The sequence below is a fragment of the Eucyclogobius newberryi genome, unplaced genomic scaffold (assembly GCF_026437365.1).
Source record: "Eucyclogobius newberryi isolate DKJ021-1_F unplaced genomic scaffold, fEucNew1.0.hap1 SCAF_20, whole genome shotgun sequence".
Lineage (NCBI taxonomy): Eukaryota > Metazoa > Chordata > Actinopteri > Gobiiformes > Gobiidae > Eucyclogobius > Eucyclogobius newberryi.
This window is the reverse complement of record NW_027315835.1, coordinates 24,780,514-24,792,734: the sequence shown is the minus strand read 5'-3', so window position 1 is coordinate 24,792,734 and position 12,221 is coordinate 24,780,514. Positions and strand designations below refer to the sequence as shown.

General features: G+C 43.4%; 1 protein-coding gene across 4 annotated transcripts in view; it reads right to left on the bottom strand.

Annotated features, from left to right (window-relative positions):
• mprip (myosin phosphatase Rho interacting protein) overlaps positions 1 to 8,880 on the bottom strand; it is an 85,777-nt gene extending 76,897 nt beyond the window's left edge. For 3 of the 4 annotated variants that reach the window (XM_072455999.1, XM_072455997.1, XM_072455998.1), the window contains exon 1: positions 8,380 to 8,880. In XM_072455999.1, coding sequence (XP_072312100.1) covers positions 8,380 to 8,502 — 123 coding nt within the window. In that variant the 5' untranslated portion in view covers positions 8,503 to 8,880. The remainder of the gene's footprint in view (positions 1 to 8,379) is intronic. The other variant, XM_072456000.1, reaches the window with a different exon arrangement.
• Positions 8,881 to 12,221: the final 3,341 nt, after the last annotated feature.

Sequence of the window (12,221 nt, the reverse complement as noted above, 5' to 3'; positions counted from 1 at the left end):
TGCATCACTGCATGATTACTGCCACCTGCATTACTGCATGATTACTGCCACCTGCATCACTGCATGATTACTGCCACCTGCATCACTGCATGATTACTGCCACCTGCATTACTGCATGATTACTGCCACCTGCATCACTGCATGATTACTGCCACCTGCATCACTGCATGATTACTGCCACCTGCATCACTGCATGATTACTGCCACCTGCATCACTGCATAATTACTGCCACCTGCATTACTGCATGATTACTGCCACCTGTATCACTGCATGATTACTGCCACCTGCATCACTGCATGATTACTGCCACCTGCATCACTGCATGATTACTGCCACCTGCATCACTGCATAATTACTGCCACCTGCATTACTGCATGATTACTGCCACCTGCATCACTGCATGATTACTGCCACCTGCATCACTGCATGATTACTGCCACCTGTATCACTGCATGATTACTGCCACCTGCATCACTGCATGATTACTGCCACCTGCATCACTGCATGATTACTGCCACCTGCATTACTGCATGATTACTGCCACCTGTATCACTGCATGATTACTGCCACCTGCATCACTGCATGATTACTGCCACCTGCATCACTGCATGATTACTGCCACCTGCATCACTGCATAATTACTGCCACCTGCATCACTGCATGATTACTGCCACCTGTATCACTGCATAATTACTGCCACCTGCATTACTGCATGATTACTGCCACCTGTATCACTGCATGATTACTGCCACCTGCATCACTGCATGATTACTGCCATCTGCATCACTGCATGATTACTGCCACCTGCATCACTGCATGATTACTGCCACCTGCATTACTGCATGATTACTGCCACCTGCATCACTGCATGATTACTGCCACCTGCATCACTGCATGATTACTGCCACCTGCATTACTGCATGATGGAAAATTAAAACCAAACTTTGGACAATTCTACATGGCAACCAGCAGGTGAGAGATCCTCTATCAGAAATGTTTGTGGTGGAAGAAGTCCCTTCACAGCAAGAATGTATGTTTTTCAAGCTTTTCTAGTACAAAAAAAAAAATAAACATCTGTAATTGCGCCATTGGCTTTAAGTCTATTTTTAGTTGAAATCTTACAAGGTAAAATCTCTGTCTCCTATGGGACGTCGCATATTGTTGGCATCACAGAGGGATTCCATCTTAGAACCCAGCAATACCTGTATATTTAAACACTTATTTTTCAAATTTTCATACATAAAACTATGGTATGGCCGTTTTTTCTTTGACATAGACTAAAAAGCATTCCGTACTGTAAAGTTCATATCTGAAAGACTTCTACAGCCTTCTAATCCTGAACCCTAGATTGGCATACATGCCTCCGCACAGCGTACCAAAACAATGCATTGTTTACACTAGACACTTTCCTGCCCCTTCACTTCAATATCAATTCCATGCAGGCCTTTTGTCGTTACAGATGCATTCCTCACTTGCTCCACCCTTTCTATTCTAGGTGCTTTATTTCAAACTCTAATTCCCTTAACCTCTTTGCAGTATTTTAACAGCATTACTATCCACCTTCCATTCAGAAGAGTATTATCTACTTAAAGTGGTGCCAGATCAGGCAGGAGCAAGACTGGAAAAACACTCACTCACCTTGTGCTTGTTAACCAGTGCTATGAAGCTAGCACTGTATATAATGAGTAACCAGACACTTCAGAGGTGAGCAGAGTTTAGTGAATATTACCATTTGCTCCAAAAGCTGCATCTGGATTATGTTTTACAGTGCAGGATTTGTTTTGGTCTTTCTTACGGATAATGAAATGCGTGAGTCACTGGCGTTTAATCTCTGATTGGTTGCTGCGGCATGTCAGCCACCATACAGTTCAAGATTGTCCAACTTCAGCAACGCTTAAATGCTGCAATGCTCAAAACGCAAGATTTGCACCGCTCGAATTCTCAAAGCGCACAGTTTGTATGTAAACTGGATGCTTTGACGCTGCAGTGTTAACCTTTCTTTAGGCTCCTGCGGATTTTTTTGCAGTCCGGAAAAGTGGTTTAACAAGCCAATCACATGTGATTTAGGGCCCGCAGGCAGGACTGGAACAAATACCAGCATTGTGTTAGTCAAAACAACCGACTTCGTACTTCGGCCCATTTTAGGAGAAATTCAAACTATTGTGTTTTGTGGGGGGGTTTCAGCATGAAGTATTTTTTTTAAAGGTCCTGGCAGTTTTCAGCAAGAGACTTTCCAGATTGATTCATGTGAAGAATTAAATTCAGAATGAGACACAGATCAATCTGGCATGAGCCAGGTTAGGGTAGAGTAGGGCTGGTATAAAGCGGCTTAAAAAACCTGCTTGTGCGACGAAGCTCCCTGCTGGCACAGCACTGATGGATAGGAAGCGGGGGATGCTAGGAAGGCAAACAACAGCAAAAGTAGGGCTGGGTATTGCCAAGACCCTCGTGACCCTCGTGACCCTTCGTGACCATATACCGCCATATCAATATTTTGAACAAACCCCTAAGCAAAAGGCGGGCGTGCTCAACTTCAATGAGGCAGAGTAGAGGTCATCTTCATCTTCTTCTAGTATTAGGAGGAGAAAAGATGTGAAAAGTGATATTTTGTAACTTTTTGACAGCTGGACATGGACCCTGGCAGGCGCCTTAACCACTAGACCACCGGGCAAGCCCACCTATTTCCATTTGAAAACATTTAAGTCATCAACACATAATATTTATATTCTTTTGTTTCCCCTCACACCAGGAAAGCACCAAATCACTTTATGTGCAATAGCAGAACCTAAAACAAGACATGCACAATTCTGATGGCAAAAAATATTTAAAAATTCAATTTAGTCAATATCAGCCACTAGGGCCAAAAAAATTCAAAAGACTAGAATTGCAAATATTTTATCTTGTAATTGACACTCAAGTGGACACCAGGATTGAAGCTTCTATCCTGTCATAAGCTACTTCTGCAACAACAGCAAGTGTGTGTTCCAGGTCAGCACTGGATTAGAGGAAGTGATGTAACTGCCCGCAGCCTGTCCTGACTGAGGGCTCTGGTCAGGGAAGGGTTAACCTGCAGTTAACTCGGCACAAAGTCATCAGGCTATGTCCAAGTGTTATGAGTTCATTTCACACTATTCTCTCCTGTCTAATAAAGCTTAAAGGGCCACAAAATATTTTTAAAAAAATTGAACTGTCCTTTTATGAGTGGGCGATAATCACAAAAATGAATCTCCGTGTTTGTTTTATATTTTCAGGTGATACTTTAACATAAAGCATCAGGAATGTGCTCAAATGTATCTGAATGTATTGGGTGAGGTTGAAGTATTGCAAAAAACATGAATAGACCATAAAATTAACCACAAATTTAAAATGTACCTCTCTACCTTGTAGGGCTGGTCAATAAAAGACGGTCAAAAAGGAGAAGGCCTGAAGTGAGTTAACTGGAGTTTTTGGAGTGACAGAACAGTTTAATCTGCCTTTTCACTTAAGATTATGCTTACTCATATACTTCTCTGTTAACAAAGTGAGAGACATAGTTTTGTGTTGACTACAGCTCTGCATTTAAATGTTTCCCTCTCCAACATACCTATTGGCTGATGACTGGATCATTGGGATAATAATTCTCAACTGATTTAGTAATCAAATAATGGTTAACTGGACTATACACAGACTCATGTCATGTGCTAAGAAAATAGTTTTAAGTTCAGACAAGCCTCCAAATAACAAACATGTGTTACAAGAATATGCAAACAGTATAACTTTAGCTTTATCTGGGTTAAATTTGGTAAAACGGTTCATTCACAGGCCTTTTGCAATCTTAACTAATCATCAATTAATATTAAAAAGCTTACATACATATCAAATGTAGTGCTTGTGTAGTAAATGTGACAAACCCCCATTACACAGTAGTAAATCAAATGTAAGAGGGAATTAAAACATGACTAAGATTATTTTTATAATTTGTTTATTTGGTGGGGACAGTGCATGTTTATGAACATAACGCACTTTTCGGGCTATACATTCATTCATTCATTTTCTACTGCTTTTTCCCGTTAGGGGTAACTGGAGCTTATCCCAGTGACTTTGGCCCTTAGGCGGGGTACACCCTGGACAGTGGCCAACTTGTCGCAGAGCCAACAGACATAGACACACCGATACCCATTCACAATTCACTCTCACATTCATTCACTAGGGCCAATTTAAAGTTTCCAATTTTGTCAAACACATGCATGTCTTTGGACAGTGGGTGGAAGCCGGAGAACCCGGAGAGAACCCACGGTAACACGGGGAGAACATACAGACTCCACCCAGAGAGATCATGTGAGGTTGGTCTGGCCCGGGAATCGAACCAATGATCTCCTTCTTGGGAAGCTCTGCCACAGGGCAGCCCGGGCTATGCAGCGCTCCTGAATATTGCACCTGACAATAAACCGCAGGTGCCCACGTTGTAACATGGGATATGTACACATAAATAAACACGGTAGTGGTGCGTCTTTTGAACCGGGGGTCCTGAGGCCGTGTGACTAATTAGACTAATTTCTGAATATGAGTTGGATTGTAATAAAACACACAACATGTTGAAGCTTAACAAACACATCACAGCAGTCCCTACTGTCCCCTCTGTCCTTGATAACTCTGTGTGAGCTGATATACCTGTGCCTGTGTCTTCACATCAGGTTCATCTGCTCCTGAGCTCGTAGTTATCGAGTGAGTGTTGCGTTGTAACATGAGATATTGGTCCATGGTAGTGATGCACATGTTGTCTTTTGACCCATGAGTCAGGTTCGGCCAAGAAAGTTTAATTTCAATGCGGCAGATTGCCGTATATCGCATGTCCGTGCTCCGTGTCTTTGTATTCTGCCGCGTCTACATTCACTTCCTCATTCAACTAATTTCCCTGTGAATATGAGTCCGATTGTAATAAAACACACAGCGTTTGGAAGCTTAAACAATAGAAAACACTACGTGTCCCTTCGACAGTGCTTCCACTAACGTGGTCTTCTACGGCGTGTCAATTGCTTGCGCTTTCCCGATAGATTGCTGCCTGGTGACCGTTTGCCAGTAAAAATCTATAAATTAGCACTGTTAAGCTGCATTCAGACCGTGGCGTCCAAATTCGCACCGGACGCCGGAGTTGGACACCTGTTCATTTGAAAGCTGATGCCTTGGACGCGCGTCTAATAAATAAACTCCCCAGCAGACTCATGTCCGAGGCGTCCAGCGCACATGCGCAGTGGAGGAGTAGTTGTGTTACCCAGTGTTGCTGTTCTCTTGGTGCGATGGCAGAGCAGGAGGAGAAAGTGGCTTTGTTGTCATTACTTTACAAAGTCCAAAAACAGAGGCGATCGGCTCGGGGGCTTGTCGGGGATACTTCAGAGGTGAGCAGAGTTTATTGAATATCATTATTTGCTCCAAGAGCTGAGTCTTAAAGATTTTTTTTTTAGTTGCAGGGTTTGCTTTGGGCCTTCTTCTGGGTGTTTTAAACGGTGTGTGACTGGGAAGAGTTTTGTTGTGTGAAAGAGCACTGTGTTTTGAGCTGTGTTTATAGCTAGTATATTTCTTGTATTAAAAAAATACAAGTGTTTAAAATAACCATAACATTATTTAGAAAATATCGGCCTAATATCGGTTGTGGGTCAAAGCTTTTCCCATAACTTCGGTATTGACCCAAAATTTCCATATTGATGCACCACTAACTGAAATGCATGTGATTCTTATATCAATTTAGTTTACAGCCTATTTTAGTCTCTGGTTGGTTGTTATTATTAAATTTAAATAAAATACAGAATGGAATCTTCCTACCTGGCAGGTTCTACAACCAACAATTATTATTACTAATAATTACTATGTATTATAAATACATTTTAACCAAATAAATGGTTATAACATGGTGACTGAAGATAGTAGAAAGATTCTAGATAAGTCTTAAAGGTGCCATATCATGCTTTTTTTACGTTTCGTAGTCTATCCTAAGTGTATATTTGATAATAATAAGGGTTGTGCAACACCCTTAACATAACAGTTAAGAAATATCACCCAGACCTTGGACCCCCTCACCAACCCCGGAAATGCAGACGGCTTGGTTTGATATTCACCCCCACCCTTGCAAAGAGCAATCTGGCTCCCCCGCCCAACCCGTGACGTAGTCTCAGCGAGAGCGTGTGTGCCCCGCCCACCCGTGACATGGTCTCAGAGAGAGTGTGTGTGCCCCGCCCACCCCGGAGACGGTGGGGGTGTAAACAGAGGCAGAGGTGACAGCGTGGACACAGCCGCTCGCGAGGGTGAGGGGGGATGGTGACGCGTGCCTGGGGTTATGACGTGGTCTTGCAACCACCCCCCGTCAGTTTGCAGATCCGAGGAAAGGATATAGTCTGTTCTGTAGCTAAAAACTGCGGGAATCAATCAAAAAAACACTCTGGGTACATATATGAAGCACAAATAGCAACGTAAGAAGGTTAAAAGCTCTGAAAAGTCGATTTTGCATTTTCTGGGACCTTTAAGGCCCGTTCAGACCAGGGCATCCAAAGCGCCCAGTTTACATTCGATGTCTATGTGGACGCGCATCTTGGGCATCCTTTTTGCGGCGCGTTTTGAGTGTCAGACGCGGCGCGTCGGATGTTTTGGACAAGTGTTCATAGTGTCCAAAGTGTTGAGCTTTGTTCAACTTTTCTGCGGCAGACGCAGCGCAGCAGCCAATCAGAGATTACGCTACAGGGATGTGCTACGCACTACCCGGAAGAAGACCCAAAACAAGCCCAGCCACAATTTTTTTTAAATCCTCACGACGCAACTCTTGGAGCAAATAATGATATTGACTAAACTCTGCTCACCTTTGAAGTATCTGCGGGTCCCAGACAAGCCTGGAGCCCATAGGAGGGAAACACAACAACCCCTCCACTGCGCATGTGCGCTGGACGCCTCAGACACGCTTCATTAGTGAGTTTATGGATTTATGTTATGGTTTATGAACGAGCGTCCGAGGCGTCCAGGACGAGCGTCCGAGGCGTCCAGGACGAGCGTCCGAGGCGTCCAGGACGAGCGTCCGAGGCGTCCAGGACGAGCGTCCGAGGCGTCTGCCTTCAAATGTACTGGCATCAAACTCCTGCGTCGGGTGCGAATTGGGGTGTGAACGCGGCTTAAGGTCTTTTTGCATGTGTTTTAAAGTCTGTGTCCAGATTAGGGCCTGAATGATATATCAACTGGCTGAAATTATCGGCCGATATGGACATTTGGGTTAAAATTTAGATTCTAATCCTAGAATACAACCATTTCATCAAATTTATTGACAGATCAATGCCCCAATATTTGTGTCAGCTCAATTTTTCGGTGCAGTAGTTTGGTTTTGTATTATAGTACAGCTGAATGCAGCTCCAGAGTGACGCTGCTGTTTGTGTGCACTCTGACCATTCATGGCTCTGAGGCAGCGCTGGACTTACTATGAACTCAACCAACTCAAGAATTAATGTTAATTTCAGCACAGATCACACCAGTGAAAAAGATTCTGGACAGCTAGCACATACACTGCTACTGCTGTTGTTGACATACTGGATTATATGCACAGCGGACAATCGTTTGAAGTCAGGATTAAAAGAAATCTTATGTGTGAAGAGTTAAGATCTAAAGTCATCCGAGTGTTGCAAATGTCCATTTTGATGCTTCGTCTCTTTCATTCACTTTAGTTAGAGCTTAGCACCACAGCATTTTAAACATTGCCTATTGTAATATTGATTATGGCTGTATCTGTGTTTACTGGACTAACATTGACATGTGAATGAGGTGTAAAAAGAGGCCTTTACACATTTTAATTACCACGGTAATCATTCATTAATTAGGATAACCACACCTTTAGGCTGATGAATTCGCTTCAATAGTAGAAGTCTATGAAAAAGAGTATCGGTATTACTCAAACACACTTGCCTTTAAAATGCAATTTTAATGAGGCAGATTAATGGTAAATGCTTCCTTAATAACCCCAATTTAAAGCACGTTTTGATAATCAGCTGCCTAAAAACATTGTTATTACTTTACATTACTGTATATCAGTAGTTGCATTGCCCCTTTAGAAATCTTTCCCTTTAAAAGACACAAATCACAATCAAATAAAAATCACAATTGGATTTGCTGCTTGTTGCAGGTGCAATAAGTGAAGTTTAAAACATTCAACAGAATCCAACTATTAAAACACAAATTGCAAGTGTAATCAGTCTTCGACCCATAGACTGTATTTGACAGAAACAACGCAATTGCGTACATTGCCAAAATCGTTATGTCCTACTTTAAATCACAATGTCGTAATCAAGATGCAATGGCTGTCTCGCTCTAACCGAACATGGATGATAATTACAACTCGTTCACATCGTAACCAAGAGCGGGGTCATTACCTGGTTGAGATCCTGGTCCGTGAGGAGATGCAGTTCTCGCGGCTTGAAGCAGTTCTGACACTTGCTCTTGTTGAAGAAATTGGCCTGGAATTTGCGACATGGATTCTCCTTTGCGTTAGACATGTCCCCGCTTTGTTTGTGCTTTGGACCCGCGCGGAGCAGCACTTTTCCCCGCTGCAGAGATGATGCGACCCCGCTGGTGCAGCTTGTTTCCTGCGCCGCTCCGACCACTATCCCAACTTCGCAACCTCTCGCTGCATATTATTACACCAAAAGAGTCTGAAAAGCAACGTATATTTGAATCAATTCAGCGATAACACTGTCCAATAAATTATTAGCTGCCATTTAACCAGCCTTCCATGGCCTGCTGCTGCGACCACAAAGCGGAAAAGTGGCTAATATCCTGCTAGCTGCTCCTCCACCGGCAGTAGTGGGCTTCAGTCCTTCCCAAATCAATAACGATTTAAAGGCTTAAAAACAACATATGTACGCTTTTAAAGGCTTCCAGACCCACATCAAGTAACAACAGACTCCCGCGTGTGTGTGCAGGGACTGAGTCCAAAAGGAGCGAGCTTTGGGACAAAACAAGCCGTGAAACAACGTTTTATCACCGCGGTTCAACCCATGCGAAGTTCATCCACAGTGGTGCTGCTGCTGCTGCTGCTGCTACCCAGTGCTAGGCTACGGTTAGCACGCACAGTTAGCAAGCCCCGTAAGTAGTTAGCTAAAGGTGAAAAAGGCTCTCCAACGTTTTTTAAAAGCACAAAAATCCCGTAAGGTCCCGTGTATTGTGTTGTTCCCCGGAGTGAGGAGTAGCGCATGCAGGGGAAGCACTCGTGGCTGGCTCAATGTCCCGCAGAAGAGTCAGTGTTTGGGCTGTGCTTCCATAACTAGCCCCGTTAGCAGCAGCGGTGGTGGAGGGGTTTATTTTCTTCTCTCCATACGGAGCCGAAGGAGAGGACAGTGGGGAGAGGACAGGGAGGAGGGAGCGCTGCCCCAGGCGACTCTGCTCCAGCTCTGTGGCGCCTTCCTCGGGTAGACTGCGCATACTGCAAGCACACACGCGCACACACACACGCGCGCGCGCGCGCACACACACACACACGCGCGCCCGCGCACACACACGCGCACACACACGTACACGTACACGTCAACATATCATGCAGAATCGACTTCAGAGCTTTTAACCTTATAGTGCTGTGGGTTCTTTGATAGCCTGACAAGCCAGTCCTTCCTACATTCTGTTCAAATGCAGAAGGATCTGGAATCGGACGATTGGGGGGCGTCAAAAAAACTCTCCAAGCATGGACGGTCCAACCACCGCCGCTAATTTGCGTCACATGTCCCTCAAATATTTTCTGAACATTCAGAACAAAATATATAACTTAATTTACCTCAGATTTACAGAGTTTAATGCATCGTTTGTTGACAGGAGTCATTAACATTTCTCAGTCTGTTATTTTAATTTTTTCCTCTTAAGCTACCATGTTTGTTTGGACACGGACAATGCGTTTGTCTTATAAGATAAGATAAGATATTCCTTTATTGTCCACACATGGGGAAATTTCATTGGTGCAACGCAGGTAGATACAGAGGTAGATACAGAAGAAAAGAACAGATCACTTATAGGAAGTTTGAAAAACACTCTCAGTAGAAGATCTCCTATAAACAAAAACTCCCATTTCCCAATAAGGGATGGAGGGGAAAAATAATAAAGATAAAAATAAATAAATACATAAATACCATTGCATGTGATCACGACAGTAATTGCACATGAATATGTTTCACGACGGCACATGGATTGCAGATGAATTTCACAGTAATTGCACATGAATCACGACAGTAATTGCACATATGACGGAATTGCACATGGTTAGGTCAGTATTGCGAGTGTTCAGGACTAACAGTGTTTGTTATAAAGTCTGACAGCAGCACTTCTGCGAAAACCTTTCCTTCACACAGCGAGGGTGGATCAGTCTCTCACTGAAGCTGCTCTCCAGAGTGGACAGAGTGTCCTGCAGGGGGTGAGACTCATGGTCCAGCATAGATGTGAATCTAGCCAGGACCCTTCTGTCCTCCCTCCAGAGCGCAGCCCAGGACGGAGCTGGACTTCTTGATCACTTTATCCAGCCTCTTCCTCTCCCTCTCTGTGATGCTGCTGCTCCAGCAGGCCACACCGTACAGGAGGGCTGATTGGGCTGATTGGTTAATACGCCTGTCAATCACTCCCTTTGGAAATTGGAGCGACTGGGTTGGATTCCAGATCAAAACTTCTTAGTAAATTATTTTCAAAGCGTGTGGTCTTGGCTGGTCAGGCAAGGTTTTGCAAAGTCCCCGAAAATGTTGCTTCCAATGGCTCACAGATTTCCTCTTAATAAACAACTCATTTGATGTTTTCCAGTCAGGTTTTATACCTCATCAAAGCACTGAGACTGCTGTCAAGGTGACAAATGACATCCGCCTGAACACTGACACAGGCAAAGCCTCAGTCTTAATTCTGTTAGATCTGAGTGCTGCTTTTTACACTGTCGATCATGGGATCCTCTTACAGAGACTAGAGGACTGGGTGGGCATCACTGGCACGACCCTAAATTAGTTAAAGTCCTCCTCTGTCCTAGACAGGAAGAACTTTGTTAAAATTGGTAACTATGTCTCAGACCACATTCCCCTGACCTGTGGGGTGCCTCAAGGGTCAATTCTGGGACCCCTTCTGTTCAACCTCTACATGCTGCCATTAGGTCAGTTAATACGATTCTCAGATCTATGTTTCACTATCGGCAGGTGAATATGGACCAGTGGATTCACTCTGTCACTGCATCCAACAGATCAGTGTGTGGCTGCAAAACAACTTTCACCAGCTGAACTCAGACAAGACTGAAATCATCGTCTTGATTATTAAAATGTTAGCAGTCACCTCCAGAATCTCGCCCTAAAACCTACAAATCAAGTTAGAAATCTGGGGAGAATTATGAACTCAGAATTGAATTTTAACAGCCACATCAAATCAACAACATCAGCAACTTTTTATCATCTAAACAACATTGCCAAAATCAAAATATAGTGTCTAAACCAGACTTGGAGAGACTTATCCGTGTGTTTGTCTCCAGTAGATTAGACTGTAACGACCTGCTCACTGGCCTCTCCAAACGAGCTGTAAAACAGCTGCAGTTCATCCAGAACGCTGCTGCTCAGGTCCTGACCAGAATCAGGAAGTACCATCACATTAGTCCTGTTCTCAGGTCTCTGCACTGCCCCCTGTGGCTCAGAGAAGAGACTTTAAAGCAGCTCTGCCTGTGTACAAGTCTCTCCATGGCCAGTGACATATGAACCATCTTCAAGTCTAAGGACCTCAGGAACCGGTCTCCTACTGGTGCCCAGGACTAAAAATGGGGAATCTGCGTTTCAGTTTTATGCAGCTAAAATCTGGAACAGTCTTCCTGAAGCTGTGAGACAGACCTCTACTCTGACAATGGTGTTTGGCTATGCATATGACTGAAATGATTTAATTTCTCTTCTATGTTAAACTATACTTAAACTATTTTGTGATTTCTGTCACGTCTTTGTTTTTAGCACTTTGAATTGCCTTATATTGTGCTCTACAAAAAACTTGCCTTGCCTTTTCCTCTTTTTATTGGAAAATAGAATGCATGGAAACAAATGGAAACATACCATTTGTTTCCATTCCCAGGCGCAGCTCCACACAGCTGCTCCAAGGATTTTTCATTTACCTATATTAAACAGTTTTCTTGAAGAATTATAACAATTTATAAAATGATTATATTAATATTACCAATAAAATAGTTGTAATGATACAACTTAATAATACTCTGAATCAGTAATAA